General features: G+C 44.5%; 1 protein-coding gene across 1 annotated transcript in view; it reads right to left on the bottom strand.

Annotated features, from left to right (window-relative positions):
* Positions 1–17,236, bottom strand: part of Scap (SREBF chaperone) — a 79,626-nt gene that overhangs the window by 26,616 nt on the left and 35,774 nt on the right. The window contains exon 3 of the mRNA XM_059268744.1: positions 4,988–5,117. Coding sequence (XP_059124727.1) covers positions 4,988–5,117 — 130 coding nt within the window. The remainder of the gene's footprint in view (positions 1–4,987; positions 5,118–17,236) is intronic.

Raw genomic sequence — 17,236 nt, 5'->3', positions numbered from 1 at the left:
AGACCTGATCGAGTCTGACAGCCACAAACATCTGCTGAACGTTAACAGTGGGCCAGGCACTGCACCAAGTCTGCATCCTCTCATTTAATCCTTGACAATGTGTAACACAGGGAAATTACCACCCTTGTTTCATGAACATGGGAACAAAGGCCCAAAAGTCATCTGGCCAAGGCCACGCACTGGGAAATACAAGTCTCTACTGTTTCTGCTTTGTTTTTCTTTCTCTGTAACCACAGCCCTCTGCCCAGAAGGAATTGGCCCTTGCCAATCCTACAAAGCCATAGGTCACACTAATATAGAGTGGGCTGAACTCAGAGCAAGGACCTGGCAAGGACGATTGATTCTGTGTGGGGGCTGGAGAGAAGGCTTAGTGGTTACGGGCACTTGCTGCTCTTTCAGCTCACCAACTCCTATAACTCTAGCTCTGGGAGATCTGACACCTTCCTCTGGTGACGCAGGCAGGCAGGCACACACAAACGCTCCTGCCTCTCTGCCTCTTCCTCTGCTTCCTGTCCCATGAGAAGAATAGGATCCTCTACCACTCTGCTTCTACCATGATGTTCTGCCTCATCTCAGACCCAAAGCAATAGAGCCATCTAAACTTGGACTGAAACTTCTGAAAACACGGACCATGCCATGCCACCAAGTGCTTCTCTTAGCTTGTGACTGTTTTCAGACTTGTCTTGTTTTGTGTGGCCTTGAAAGTTTTGTGGAGTGCTGGTCAGGTATCTCGTAGGGTGCCCCTCAACTGGAATTGATTGGTGTTTTACTCAAGTAGACTAGAGCTGTACACCCGGGAAGAAGAACCTAGAGGTCCCTGCAGCTCTCTTCCACCTCCATCACCTGCTCGAGGACTTGCCTGTCGAGGTCTCTACCGCACATGCTCCTCTCTGCCTGTGCTCTGTGGAGGGAAGTCTCTAGACACTTAAGAAGCAGAAAAGTTGAGTATTGTGGACCATGCCTGTATTCCAGAACTTGAGAGGCAGAAGAATCAGGAGTTCAAGACCAGCCTCAGCTACACAGCCTAGACAACATTAAACCTTGTTTCAAAAAAACAAAACAAACAAAAAGAAAAAGGAATTATATGCTAATTTCTTGAGAGAGGACTGTCTGCATAAATTATTCAGAATTTTTCTGCCCAGAAATTTGCCTATTGTCCCTATGTATTTATTTAGTCAGTTAATCAAATAGACTCAGGACAGACTTACAGGTATTTAGCATTTACTTGGAGTGTACTAACGTGAGTATATAATTCAATACTCCTTCACTGTATTGCAACAACTGCTCCACACTGACCACTGAAAGCTCTTGGCCTCTGTCTCTGTGTGTGCGCGTGCACGTGACTGTGTGAGTTTATGTGCTCTAGGTGTGTGAAGGTGCCTGCAGAGGCCAGAGGGTGTTGATCCTGGGACTGGAGTTAGATATGGCTGTGCACTGCCTGGTGTAGGTGTTGGAACAGACCTCAGGTCCTCTTTAAGAACAATACACACCTTTAACCACTGAGCTATCCCCCAGAGTCCCACCTCCACCATATCATTTAAATATATACTTCAAACCTTAAAAATCTTTGTCTTGCCGGGCGGTGGTGGCACACGCCTTTAATCCCAGCACTCGGGAGGCAGAGCCAGGCGGATCTCTGTGAGTTCGAGGACAGCCTGGGCTACCAAGTGAGTTCCAGGAGAGGCGCAAAGCTACACAGAGAAACCCTGTCTCGAAAAACCAAAAAAAAAAAAAAAAAAAAAAATCTTTGTCTTGCTGGGTGGTGGTGGCGCATGCCTTTAATCCCAGCAATTGGGAGGCAGAGGCACATGGATCTCTGTGAGTTCAAGGCCAACCTGGTCTACAGAGTGAGTTCCAGGACAGCCAAAGCTGTTACACGGAGAAACCCTGTCTCGAAAATTAAAAAAATAACTTTGTCTTATCTCTACACCCAGGGTGCGATCTCTTCAAGGACTAGCACTTTGAACTGTCCCCATAGCATCCTGGTTTATACCATGCAGTGGTTTAAAAGAAAATGGCCCCCAAAGGGAGGGGCACTATTAGGAGGCCTTGAAGAAAGTGTCACTGTGGGGGTGGGCTTTGAGATCTCTTTTGCTCAAGCTTCCCTCAGTGTGACAGTCAGTTGACTTACTGTTGTCTGCAAGTTGTAGCATTCTCAGCTCCAGCACATCCGCCTGCACGCCACCAAGCTCCCCATCATGATGACAATGGACTGAACCTCTGAAACTGTAACTGAATCATCCCAACTAAATGTTCTACTTTGTAAGAGTTGCCGTGGTCATGGTATCCTTCACAGCAATAGTAACCCTAACTAAGACACCCCAAAAGCAAGAACAGAGCAGGGGAAAGAAGACAGAGGCCGTAGTTCTGTGGTGTGGCTGGGTGGAGGCTGCTGCATCCCTCCCAGTGCGCAGGCCTCAACTTTTTCTCCAGAAACCATCATCTGTCCTGCTTGGCCAGGTGATAACATCAGCAACCAAGCAGGTGCCCTGGGGCCAGGTTCCGGGAATGAACTTCTCACCCACTAGATTTGCTGCTGCCAAAACTCAGGGCTCCTCCAGTCACTGTTAGGAAGATGGAGATGAGCTGGTCCAGAGAGAACAGACATGAGAGATGGACTCCTGTTCCTGGCCATGTAGCACAGAAGACATTTCCGCCCCTGTCTATGAGTTATGCGAAGGGAAGTCTTTCTTTCTTTCTTTCTTTCGTACGCTGCTTTGAGGTGAGTTTTCTGTTCTTTGTAACTGAAATGGTTCTCACACTATTATGGGCTTCTATTTTTATCATATGTAGCCGATGTGAGTGTGGTAACTTGTCACTGAGTTACATGACATTGGGCCACAGCACCAAGCCTGAGTCTCCTCCATCACTCAGGGATAGAGCTTGTAACAGAAAGAACTAAATAACTATCTGACTATTTAGACTTTAAACTGCTCTGTACACCTATTCATCGTCACCACCCAAGGCCAGTGAATGTTACTAAGGGAAGCCCACAAATGCATCTATCCTGTATAAACAGGCCCACTGAATTCTACTAGTCAAAAAACATCCATAAACCAAGACTACGTGGTTGGGTATCATAGTTCAATACACAGTAGAACTACATTAAGCAGTTAATGATGGTAAAATATTTGCATCAAGATGATTCCACTGTGAACCAATGGCCAATTTGGGACATAGAACACAAAATAGTTTCTTTAATTAAAAAAACAAAAAACAACCAAAAAAAAAGATTTTTTTTTTTTTTTGGTTTTTCAAGACAGGGTTTCTCTGTGTTGCCCTGGTATCCTGGCACTCTCTCTATAGACCAGGCTGGCCTCAAACTTACAGAGATCCTCCTGCCTCTGCCTCCCGAGTACTGGGATTAAAGGAGTGCACCACTTCCACCTGGCTTCAAAAAACTTCTATGTGTGTGTGTGTGTGTGTGTGTGTGTGTGTGTGTGTGCGCGCGCGCGCCTGTATGAGTTTATGTGCACCATGTGTGAAGGTTCCCTCAGAGTCCAGAAAGCATCAGATCCCCTGGAACTAGAGTTACAGTTGGTTGTAAAGCCACCTGATGCGCGTCTAGGAACCAAACCTGCTCTTTGACCACTGAGCTCTCTCTCTAGCCCAGAGCTAGATGGTCTCAGACCATGTGCCCTCTGACCATCACAGCAGAGCCCTGGTGAATAGGTGTCCTCTGACCATCACAGCAGAGCCCTGGTGAATAGGTGTCCTCTGACCATCACAGGCACAGTCCTGGTGAGCACAGATGCAAACTTCTCATGGACAAAATGTGTAACTGTAACACACCTCTCTTACCAGGGATCCTAGTTCAGCAACAGGGGAGTCAAACTCCTAAGTAGTGAGCTGACTTTAACCAGGAAGAAAATGGGAAAATGGCACTGTACGGTCAAGAGGTGGAGGAGAGCCGGGCGTTGGTGGCGCACGCCTTTAATCCCAGCATTCGGGAGGCAGAGCCAGGCGGATCTCTGTGAGTTCCAGGACAGCCTGGGCTACCAAGTGAGTTCCAGGAAAGGCGCAAAGCTACACAGAGAAACCCTGTCTCGAAAAACCAAAAAAAAAAAAAAAAAAAAAAAAGAGGTGGAGGAGAGGAGCTCTGTCCCGAGATTTGCTTTTCCTCCAAACACTCAGCAAGCTCAGCACCAACCTATGGGGCCAAAGCACAACACAAGAAAGACAGGCACATAAAGACTACCATGTCCTTACATGGTAGGTAAGATGTCCAGAGATGAGCTGGTCAAGCTCATGAGCTTCAAATAGTGAGCAGAGAAATCAGTCAGTGGGGTCCCAAGTTCGAGCCCTTCGGCTGGGGAGACAAGTTTTTTCCCCATTCCTATCAGTGCTCAGCCCAGAGCTCATCCAAGTGATAACAGTCCAGTCCAGTTGGCTAGGACTAGGAGAACAAAGAATTCTAATCCCGTGCTGACCCTCATAAATTAAGTAACCGAGGCACTTAATTACTTTGGGCCCCAACCTTCCTTCCTGTTTAAAAAAATAAATAAAACCTTTACTTTTTAAACCACCTGATTGGATTATGAAGATAAAAAACACCTAACTGACCCGAGGAAATTAGGCGAACGTTGCAATCATCAGGCAGTGTTGGGGTTCTGATGACAGAACACCCTGGGGGTGCTCCACTGTTCTCATGACTATCTAAGATCAAGGAGGAGCTGGCATGTCATCTGGTCCCTGCACACGGTGTGTGAACAGGCCAGGTGTGAACCCAGGTTCAGCTGCACTGAGAGGACAACTGAAAATCCTAGTCTGTCTAGGGCGTTCACACTTGGCATCATTAAGGGTTTTCTTTCAACAAAGGTTACTCATTACTTGTATAACTAAACCCTTGTGGTGCCTTCGTAAAGCAGGTGAGTCCAGGAACTCACTAATCCGAAGCTGATTACCACTCTTACCGCCACTTGCAGAGTCTGCCTCCACCAATCAGCTCTCTGCTAGGGCTCTCCTCAGTGACAAGCTGAGCACCTACCCACTCTGGCTGCTCACTGGACTCTCCTTGTTTGTGGTCAGAGTCCACAGGCGGGGGTGAGTAATCTTTGACAGGAGTAGAGAATTCCACAGGTCCCGTTCCAGGCAAGGGGAGCTTCAGCAGAGGGTAGCTGGGGAGAAGGGAGAGGAGGGAAGAGTGAGGACATGTGAGAAGCAGTCGCTGAGCTGTCCACCCCGGGAGCCGCTGCAATCCCACCTGCATCCTCTTTGCTAGGACTGTGTAAGAACATCATTTTACTAACCTAAGTTTCAGAGACGGAATTCAGAAGTCACCTAGATCAGAATTTTTCAAACTTATTTTAGCCACAAAGCCCAACATTAGTAACAACAGGAGGTTCTTTTGTCCCTTCCATCATGAAGATTTCTGAGATTGAACTCAAGTCATCAGGTTTAGCAGCAAATACTCTTTACCCACTGAGCCACCATGTCAGCCTAGTTTTGCCTACTTTTAAATATCATATAAAATAAATTCTCCTGGGCTGGAGAGATGGCTCAGCAGTTAAGAACACTGACTGCTCTTCCAGGGGACCCAGGTTAAATTCCCAGCAACTACATGTCACATGGCAGCTTACAACTGTCTGAAACTCCAGTTCCAAAGGATCTGACACCCTCACACAAGCATACATGCAGGCAAAAACACCAAAGCACACAAAATAATAATAATAATAATAATAATAATAATAATAATAATAATCACCCTATGTATGTACTCGTTCGTGAGTGGCTCAATATCTATCTTTTATATCATCTATGTTGGTGCATGCAGAGCCATTCATCTTTATGGATACATATTAGACCTGGGGAGTAAGTCAGTGGTAGAGTGCTTGCCTCGAATGTCTAAGGCCTTATGTTTAACCTCTAGTACTACAACAAGATTCCTGACGTCATAGCTATGTACTAGTCCACTGGATAAATAAATATATTATAGTGCATTAGTCTCCTTCACTGTCAAGGTACACTTGGCTGTTTCTAGTGGAAACCACTGAGAATAGAGCTGTGGAGACTGGAGATCTGACTCAACAGTAAGAGTTCTGCTCTTCCAGAGGAACTGAGCTCCGTTCCCAGCAGTCTTTTGGGTGGCTCACATCATCTGTAACTTCAACTCCAGGGGACTTTCTGGCTTAGTCTGGCACCCAAACAAGTGGCATACATTAATGCAGACATATACATAAAAATAAAAATTTTATAAATAAAAAAATCTAGAAGTAACCTTGTTAACTACAGCTTTAAAAAGAAAAACAAATGCCTGGCGGTGGTGGTGCACGGCTTTAATCCCAGCACTCGGGAGGCAGAGGCAAGGCGGATCTCTGTGAGTTCAAGGCCAGCCTGGTCTACAGAGCGAGATCCAGGACAGGCACCAAAACTACATGGAGACACCTTGTCCCCAAAAAAACAAAAAACCAAACCAAAACAACAACAACAACAACAACAACAAAAACCCAAAACCAAAACAAGGTTATTACAATCACTGATTGTTTTGTGATAAAATCTTCCTATGTACCCACGCTGGCCCTGAACTCACTATCCTTTAGCCTCCTAGATGATGGGATTTATACCACCATATCTGGCTGGCTAGGTTTTGTTTTTGTTTTTGTTTTTGTTTTTTTGTTTTGTGTGTGTGCGTGCGTGCGTGCGTGCGTGTGTGTGTGTGTGTGTGTGTGTGTGTGTGCATGCACGCACGTGGTGTTGATGTTATTTGTGGTTCTTGAGTTTTGGTTTACACATATGTATTTTATGATCTGCTTTTAATTTTAGGTCATAAAAGCAGAAGCCCGGGGAGAAGGTAAATTAATAATAATAGTAATAATAATAATAATAATAATAATAATAATAATAATGAGGAGGAGGAGGAGGATGGAACCTCTTACATAAGACTTTTAATATGTGCTAGGAACTATTTTTTTTATTTTTGGTTTTTCAAGATAGGATTTCTGTGTAGTCTGGTGCCTGTCCTGGATCTCGCTCTGTGGACCAGGCTGGCCTTAAACTCACAGAGATCTGCCTGGCTCTGCCTCCTGAGTGCTGGGATTAAAGGTGTGTGCCACTGCTGCCTGGCTGGAACTATTTTTTTCAAAAGATTTATTTTTATTTTATGTATATGCATGTTTTGCCAGCATGTATGTCTATGCACCATACAAACACAGTGCCTGCACAAGCCAAAAGAAGGCATTGGAGCTTCTGGAACTAGAGTTATGGGTGATGCTTATCTGCCATGTGTGTGTGGGAACCGAACCTGGATCCTCTGGAAGAGCAGCACATTCTCCTAACTGTAGAGCCATCTCTCCGGCCCTGGTGCCAGGAATCCCTCTAAGCATTTTAAGTGTATTAGCCATGTGAATACTTCTCCACAGGAGGTATGCGCCATCATCCATCCCTCTATTTATTGGTAAGACAAAGAATGATCAAGTATCTGGCTGAATGACGGTCGCCCAGCTAAGTCAACCAAACCCAACCCAAGTAGTGAGCTTCAGAATGATAATTCAAATGGAACCAGAGACTAACACAACATGAAAGCATCTTTGGGGCTGAGTGTGCTAGCACATGCTTGTAATCCCAGTACCTGGGAAGAGGATCAAAGGTTTGAGGCAAGCCTAGGCCACAAAGTGAGTTCCAAGCCATCTTGGGCTACATAGCACAACCTTCTGTCAAAAGACTAAAGAAGGAGGAGGAGAGCATCTTTGAGATCTCCCTTCCCTATAGCTGTTATCCTACAATTCAAGACATGTCTAGCCTGGGGGAAGTGGCTGGCTAGAGCGAGCTTTCCTCGGCAGAGAACTCTGGGTGTCGTCTGCTTCTGCCTGCTTTCTGGACATGCTTCCTGACTGTCCAGTCCGGGCAGTTGGGTCACCAATGACAGGAAGCCAGTTGCCTGGTACGTTTTCTCAGTAGTCACTCTTCCAACAAATATTTGAGCATCAACTCAGCCAGACATTGTGCAAGGCACAGAGGTGCACAGGACAGACAAGAGCTCTGCTGTCAATAGCAGCATTCCAGTGGGGAGCAGAAACAGGCCAGATAGGCTTTAGAGCACATTAAGCAAGGGAGAAAGAAACTTAACTTGGGAAGTAGGGAAGACCCCAAGCCACACCAGGGGGTTTATGTGCCGCAATTCAGAGCTGAGAATTAGGGCCAGGTCACTTCATGCTACAGACTGCGCAAGCAACTTCCTGTTAGTTACATTCCTGTACTCTCCATTTACTCCTTAGGGCTAGGCCACCCAGTCACCAATCTAATGGTCACCCTAGACCCAGAGTCATTCTTCCAGAAGCACCTTAACCCATTAGTCTGTCACTTGTTGGCTTCTCTTGGTGCCAGCAACCTTAGGCACCCCAGCAGTCAGGGCGCTTCAGTGCTGTGTCCCTCCAGCCTGAATGCTACGCTTTGCTACCTCATGCATGGTAAACACATGCTCTGTCACTGCCTGTAAGTCCTCAGAATAGGTTTCCCAAATACTGCTTCCTCTCAGTTCTAGGTGTTTTCCTACCAGCATAAGGTCACTGGGGTCAGGAGTGCCTGAGGGAAGGACCTCGGCCCAAGGACCTGCTTACAGTATACTATACTTTAGTGGGCTGTGACTTTTATTTTCACCATCTCAAGGCATTTTCTAACTCCTTATTTCTTTGATGCACTGGTTTTGGTTTCTATATATTTGTGAATTCTGTTTTCTTTCTGTTACTGATCTTATTTTGGTTTTATTCCACTGTAATCAAAAGAGGGCACATTTTGGAAGTTTTAAAATTAACATCTGTTTGTAGCCTAACACCTGGTCTGCTCTGTGGAGTATATGCATTCAGTTCAGTGTACTCTATGGCTGTTGGGTGAAGTGCTCTGTTTACATTTACTGTTCTAGCTGTTTACAGCAGTGTTGAGCTTGTTTCCTTACTGACCTTAGCTTCTTGTTGTTTTTCATGTTTTGGCGGATTTTTATTTACTTTGAGGTAAGTCTCATGTAGGCTAGGCTGGCCTTGAACTTACGACATAGCTGAGGCTGCCTTAAACTCTTGATCCTCCTACCTTTACCCTGTAAATGTTGGGATTACAGGAATGTACTACCATGCCTGGCTCCTGTCTGGATGTCACATCCATTACTGAAGTAGAAGATTGAGTGAGTCAGGAGTCGTCAGCCAGACAATGAAGAAGCAAGATGTGAAGGGAGAACTGAGAAAAGGTACCAAGCCATGTGGCTAAACATAAATAAAAATTATGGGTTAATGTAAGTGTAAGAGTGCTGTGGGATGTTCTGTATGGCAAATGTGTTGCTGATTGGTCAATAAATAAAACACTGATTGGCCATTGGCTAGGCAGGAAGTATAGGCGGGAGAAGGAGGAGAATAAAGCTGGGAAGTGGAAGGCTGAGTCAGAGAGACACTGCCAGCCACCACGATGAGAAACAGCATGTGAAGATGCCGGTAAGCCACAAGCCATGTGGCAAGGTATAGATTTATAGAAATGGATTAATTTAAGCTGTAAGAACAGTTAGCAAGAAGCCTGCCACGGCCATACAGTTTGTAACCAATATATAAGTCTCTGTGTTTACTTGGTCGGGTCTGAGCGGCTGTGGGACTGGCAGGTGAGAGAGATTTGTCCTGACTGTGGGCCAGGCAGGAAAACTCTAGCAACATAAGAGCTAGTCAGTAATAAGCCTGACCTAATGGCCAAGCAGTTTTAATTAATATAAGCCTCTGTGTGTTTACTTGGGTCTGAGTGGCTGCGGGACCACAGGACCCGTGCAGGACCAGGAAAACTTCAGTTACAAATGGCACCCAACGGCTCAAGTTTCCGCCTGAAACCTGAGAATATTTATTTAATAAGCAATTCTAAATGGAGCCAAAAACAGGTTCCTGCTTCATGTCTCATGTGGGCAGCAAGACACCACAATATGCAGGCTTGACCTACTCTGTGGTGGTTCATGGCATGCACGCTTGACCTATGCCATGTTACACAGAGGTGTCTCCAAGCTGTGTGCTATGCTGCGTGATGGATAAAGTTTTTGCTAGTAAAAAAATTAATTAAAATTAAAATTAAAAAAAAATAAAATAAATTTTGAGCTACACGTTGCTTTGATAGAGGCATAGACCCACTGCCTCCCAGAGTCGGCAGTGAGCATGGTTCCTCCAAAGCTGGCGGTAAACAGTTCCGCCATGTTGAAAAGCTGAGTTGGACGGAGCCATCAGCCAAGGCTTCTGCTTCAGTACTAACTACTGCAGTTTAAAGCAACAGATTCACAATAAGGCAGATTCAGATGGAACAAGAATTAAATGGTTTACAGTGTGTGTAAAAATGTATGCAGGCTTGGAAGAGAGAATAGACAGTTATATAAAAAAAAAAGTTTTAAAAAAATAAGTATAGGCCGGGCGGTGGTGGCACACGCCTTTAATCCCAGCACTCGGGAGGCAGAGCCAGGCGGATCTCTGTGAGTTCGAGGCCAGCCTGGGCTACCAAGTGAGTTCCAGGAAAAGGCGCAAAGCTACACAGAGAAACCCTGTCTCGAAAAACCAAAAAAAATAAAAAAAAAATTAAAAAAATAAGTAAAGATGGTATTACACAGAGAATCTGGATTATGTTGTCTTTGATTTTTTTTTTTTTGGTTTCTCAAGACAGGGTTTCTCTGTGTAGCTTTGTGCCTTTCCTAGGACTCACTTGGTAGCCCAGGCTGGCCTCGAACTCACAGAGATCCGCCTGCCTCTGTCTCCCGAGTGCTAGGATTAAAGGCGTGCGCCACCACCTCCGGCTGTCTTTGATATTTTTAACTGCAGATAGACATTTGATTGTAAAGGCTGCTAAATAAAGCCTATATATATATTTTAAAGGTATCTTGACTTCAAAATTTGGATCTAAGGATATGTTACTTTGGAAAGGAGGCTCTGCTTTTGTTTCCACTGGAAGCAAGAGGCTATGGATTTGTTCCAGATTAAGATATATCAGGTTTGACCAGCCATGACCCCCAGAAAGGTCTCTGATGACACCATGGCCCAGATGATCCAACATCCAGAATGGTTTCAAGGCAACGGGCTCAGACAATGCAGCCTCACAGACTATTCCAGTCAGGACTTGACCATAATTCTTAATTTTCTCAGAATCCCCGTAAGAATACAGCGCCCTTTATCAGCAGGAAGTAGCCTAGAACACTATGCCTACATTCCCAACAAATGGATTACGGATGTTTGTCTTTGTTTAGTTTGTTGGTTACAAATTGTTATTGGTCATAGTCAATCTGTTTCTAAAAGAAGAAAGGAGAATATGATATAGAAATACAGATATAATAGGATGAAAGGGTAGATTACTGAACCTACTTTTTTTTTTTTTTTGGTTTTCGAGACAGGGTTTCCCTGTGTAGTTTTGCGCCTTTCCTGGAACTCACTTGGTAGTCCAGGCTGGCCTCGAACTCACAGAGATCCACCTGGCTCTGCCTCCCGAGTGCTGGGATTAAAGGCGTGCGCCACCACCGCCCGGCTGAACCTACTTTTAAAGAGCAACAACTTGTTTAAAATGTTTTACATTGGTATAAATTTTAGTTTATTAATACAAATTTAAAGTTAATTTTGTTGTACTATATGTATATTTCTACTCTTCTTTAAGGTATTATGTGTATACAACTCATTTAAAATTGTAATGTATCATTAAGAAATAGATTAATAGTTAATCATCTATGACAGTTAAACTTATAGTCATGTTAGTTTAGTTTTCTAGGTATACATAGATATATTTCAGATAGATATGCAGTTTTCAAACACTTCAAAGACCTACAGAATATGGCATTTAAAATGTTTTAAAAACTTAGACTTTCTGGACAATGAGACACGTCTGCTTATGGTAGCACCAATTCAAAGAGAAAGATGGGCGTCAAAGACACTCCATATGGAGTTTATCTTCTTCTTGGCAAAAATAGCCATTTGGGCAAGAAACTGTTCTTGCCTGGACTGCTTGACAAAATGTTGTATCAACTGGACATGCAGGACCCATAAGAAGGTGACCACTGAACTTTGCAAGGCAAGATGGTTTTTCAGGTTCCTGCTTTGTAGAAGAAACTGCCAGACATTCTACAGGACACAGAGAGAAGTGACTGAGAGACTCTAGGCCTATGGGCCAATGATGGATGACTGTCTAGGCAGGCAGCTGTCTCTGTCATTTCCAGAATTCTGGAAGTTGCTTACAATGCATTTCCTGTTTACTTAGGTAATATTATATCCTTCTGAGGTCTTTGATGTAGTTGAAGACTAGACAGTTATTTTCCTTGGTTATGATAAAAGATAAATTAGGCCGGGCGGTGGTGGCGCACGCCTTTAATCCCAGCACTGGGGAGGCAGAGGCAGGCGGATCTCTGTGAGTTCGAGGCCAGCCTGGTCTCCAAAGTGAGTTCCAGGAAAGGCGCAAAGCTACACAGAGAAACCCTGTCTTGGAAAAAAAAAAAAAAAAAAAAAAAAAAAAAAGATAAATTAGATATAAAACTTTAGACTCACAAATATAGGATGGAATATTTTCTTTAATTTTGCCAAATACAAATAGACTAGATATTATAACTGTAATTCTTGCTTGATTACTGTTTTGTTATATGTAATTGTACTATGTTAAAGTTAACCCTTCCTTTTTGATTAGACAGAAAAGGGGAGGTGCTGTGGGATGTTCTGTATGCTGTGAATGTGTTGCTCTGATTGATTGATAAATAAAAAGCTGATTGGCCAGTAGCCAGGCAGGGCATATAGGCAGGAGAAGCAGAGAGGAGAACTCTGAAAAGTGGAAGGCTGAGTCAGTAGACGCCAGCCCACCATCCAGGGAGCAGTATGTAAAGCACACAGGTAAAGTCACGGAACATGTGTCAACATATAGATTAACAGAAATGGGCTGAGTTTAAATATAAGAGCTAGTCAGTGGTAAGCCTGAGCTAAGAGTAGTTTTAATCAATATAAGCTTCTGAGTGATTATTTTATAAGCAGCTGAGGGGTCCATGGGGCTGGGCAGGACCAGAGAAAACATCAGCTACACATCTCTCCAGCCATTTGTTTTTGTTTAAGACAAGGTCTCACTGCACAGCCCTGGGATGGCCTGGAACTTGCATGCGGGCCTTGAACTTACAGAGATCTGCCTACCTCTGCCTCTCAAGTTCTGGGAATACAAATGTGACTTTATCTGTGTGCTTTACATGCTGCTCCCTGGACAGCGGGCTGGCGTCTACTGACTCAGCCTTCCATTTCTCAGAGTTCTCCTCTCTGCTTGTCCCGCCTATATGTCCTGCCTGGCTATCAGAGAACACATTCACTTGTTCCCCACTTCCCAGGGGTGAACAATACAAAACCAGGAGAATAGGGTAGTGAAAGACTGGAGGGTTTTACCTTCTACTTGAGTAAATCTTAGGAGATAAAGTAGTCTTTGATTTCCTACAAGTTTTGAGAGTTTTTACAGGGTTGTATGTGAGACCAGAAGAGGCTCTGGTTTTGAAATGTTCAACTAGCCAGTGTCATGGAACAGGTGCAGAGCTAGCCATTGGGCCTCTCCAGAGTCTAGGCTTTAGAGCAGAGGTCAGAAGTACTTTCAAACTTCAATTTCTGCCAGTCTGGCCCACCTAACTATAAGCATAGACGGGCTTAAGTTACTCTGACTTTTTTTAATTTGTGAAAAGAACATATAAATGTGTGTAAAAAGACAGAAGTAAGCTATTACACAGCCCACTGTGTGACCCCAAAGACAATCACAGAACAACCTGAGATGTAGGCAGAAAGGGAGAAAGGGAGTTGAGAAATACAGACCACTAGAGCTGAGATACACAGCCTCAGTTGAAGGTGTCAGTCACTCCCGAAAAGAAAAGTAGGAGGGGCTGGGTAAGAGTGGCACATGCCTTTAATCCCAGCCAGCACTCAGGAGACAGAGGCAGGAGTTCAAGGCCAGCCTGGTCTACAGAGTGAGTTCCAGGACAGCCAGGGCTACACAGAAAAAAGAAAAAAAAAAAAAAAAAAAAAAAAAAGCAAGAGGGAAAGGGACCCAATCTGTTCTCACACTCCTGCAGGCTTGTCATCTCAGGAGGCTTAGTATGACCTCACTGTGATAGCAACTTCCTCTCTGACCAAGTCTACCTTCCTATACCCTATTCCCTCACCTCATAGTGCGCCCCTACATACATACCTTACCAGAGAGGGTCTCTACCTTCCCATATACCCTTTCCCCTAACCTTATAGTGCACCCCCACATACATACCTTACCAGGGAAAGTCTTGGGCAAAGTCTCCTTCCTTGCTGGGCCACCCCTTGGGTCCCAGTAGCCTAAGCTCTAAGAAATATAAACACACCCTTTGCTACAATGCCTATTTGCTACAGGTTTCATCAGATTTTCCCAGAGGGGGGAATAAATAGCTGCTGCACTTAGAAGCAGGCAGGAGAGAATTTACCAAAGCCCATTTACAAGGCTCAGCACTCAGGCTACTGGAAGGAGTATCCTCAGGTCTCAGTCACTGACCCCAGAGCCTCAGCGCCAGCTTAGAAAAGAAAATCAGACCCCTGGTGCTGTCTGAGGGGAGTCTGAGTCCTGTACACACAGCTTCTCAATCCCCAACTGTTCAGTCTGATGGAGAAAGGTACATTCCTAGGCCATCAATAGTTACCAACCCTTCTGGTCCGGCTCTGTTCCTTTTTGGAGGGGACTTGGTGGTGAGGTGGGGTAAACACAGCTCTATTGCTATAGCTCAGGTAGCTACTGGATCTGAGTAAGGATATTAAGTGCAGAGGTCCTTTGGGTCTATGTTTAACAAATCTTATCTAAGGAATAAAAACCAGCAATTAGATGGAACCCGAATATCTAACACAATTACTAAAAGCTGGTGCTACCCATGCTTTGTTTCTCTAGGCAACTCAAGGCTCTGACAGAAAGGGAGTTGTTCCAACTGAAAAACTTCCCAGAACAGAATAGAACATGAGACTGAGGTTTGTATGCCTAGGTCTAAGATCTCAATGAGCTCCAGTCAGAGGAAAAGAAATAAGTATGGACATCTCTATAGCATGGCTCAGACAAAGCAGCCTGTCTCCAATCCCTACAAAGCACCCTGGAAACAATAACCACAAAAACCACTCCCAAGAGTGCATGCTGAACTACAAGGGTGAAGAAACCACACTCCTACAGGCCTGACAGTGTGCCACTCTGTAAAATTAGTCCACTCAACTTTTGATTCTCAAGCTCCTCTTCTGTGAGAAATTGCTCAGGACTTCAAAACAGATCTGTGCTTCCAGAGTAGAGAGACTAGCGTTTTTAGAAGGTCATCTGGTTAGCCTTTTAATAGTAGTAGTCTGTGCTATTCACGCCAAATGCGTTAACTAATATGCCAAAAGACATTCAGTTAAGGCTGCTGAGATGGCTCAGTGGGTAAAGGCACCCGCTGAAAAGATGAACTTGAGTTCCATCTACTAGACCCACAGAGTGGACAGAATGTTTTCTTTTGATTTCCATACAAGCACACAAAATGAATAAATAAAAATGTAGGGAACAATTTTTAAAGAAATCCAGTTAGCCTGCCATATAATCAGGGAAGCTGCTATGGGGAAAAAAAAAAGAACCTGCTATGGTGGGAAGTAGTTCATCCTCAAAAAACATTTTTTGGGGGTGCTGGAGTGCTCAGCAGTTAAAAGCACTCACTGGCTGGGTTCAATTCCCAGCACCCACACGGCAGCTCACAACTGTCTATAACTCCAGTTCCAGGAGATATGAAACCCTCATGCCAATGTACATAAAGTAAAATTAATTATTTTAAAAAAATGGGGGGGACACACCTTTAATCTCAGTACTCAGGAGGCGGAGGCAGGTGGATCTCAGTGAGTTCCAGGCACAAATGGAAATAACTCAATGCTTCCCAGTGTGTGATCCCCAGGCTTAGGAACTTGTCACGGCAGCAAATTTTTAGTTTCAAAAAAGCCTGATGAAAGAAAGCCCACCAGTCTTTGTGTTGAACCTGCCTTCCATATGGTTCTGACGCTACTTCATGCTTAAGAACCCCTGCCTCATCCTATAAACCAGGCCTAGGAAAGTAAAACACTAAAGAGAAAGAGACAGGCTAGTTAACAGAATTTTTTTTTTAATATAGCTAGGTTCTCACTGCACTCCTAATTCACCATGTAGAGTGTGTGACTGTAAGTATTCCATCAAATGTAGTACAGTTCAGTAGATTTTAGACACCAATATACGCTGAGTCAGAATGAAGAGGCAGGTAAGAGAGGCCACAGGAGTGAGCACCAGAGTTCTCGTGGCCTAGTTTTCATCTTTAGCGGTGGTATGAACCAGGCAAGTCACCAAACTCCTACCCACTTTGTGGACTGTAGGTATAAGAGGACCATTTCCTAGTACTGTGAGGACAAATGAGAAATTTAGTTATATTCCTGAATCACCAACATGGCACTAGGCAGGAAACTCTCAATGAATGAACTCATCTTTCTCACTGTGAATTAGAGAAGAGTCTGGGATCATTTACCACAGATCTGAACAGGAGGTTCAGTCCTGAGCCAGGCTAGTTCTAACACAGCCTTGTATACAGTGAATCTGGAAAGCTTTTCTTCTTTTGGTGCTAGCAGTTGAACTTAGAGCTTTGAGCATGCCAAACCAAGCTCTACCGCTGAGCTACACCCTAACCTGGAAAACAGAATTCTTTCTAGAGAAAACGATATTAAGATGGGCTCTTTACATGGCTGACAGTGTCTTATGGTTTAAGACAACACTTTTTTTTTTTATCATTCTTTTTTTTTTTTAATTTTTATTTTGCAATACAATTCAGTTCTACATATCAGCCACAGATTCCCTTGTTCTCCCCCCTCCCGCCCCCCTCACCTTCCCCCCAGCCCGCCCCCCCCATTCCAATCTCCTCCAGGGCAAAGCCTTCCCCACAGACTGAGATCAACCTGGTGGACTCAGTCCAGGTAGGTCCAGTCCCCTCCTCTCATGCCGAGCCAAGGGGCCCTGCATAGGCCCCAGGTTTCAACAACAGAGAGGGAGAACAAGGAATAGGAGACCATGGTAAATGAAGACCACATGAGAATAGGAAGAAACAAAGTGCTAGAGAGGCCCACAGAAATCCACAAAGATACCCCCACAACAGACTGCTGGCAATGGTCGAGAGACAGTCCGAACTGACCTACTCTGGTGATGGGATGGCCAAACACCCTAATTGTCGTGCTAGAAACCTCATCCAACTACTGAGGGATCTGGATGCAGAGATCCATGACTAGGCCCCAGGTGGATCTCTGGGAGTCCAATTAGC

Source organism: Peromyscus eremicus, chromosome 7 (assembly GCF_949786415.1).
Source record: "Peromyscus eremicus chromosome 7, PerEre_H2_v1, whole genome shotgun sequence".
NCBI classification, from domain to species: Eukaryota; Metazoa; Chordata; class Mammalia; order Rodentia; family Cricetidae; genus Peromyscus; species Peromyscus eremicus.
The sequence above is the reverse complement of the archived record's forward strand: the minus strand, read 5'-3'. Positions and strand labels throughout refer to the sequence as shown.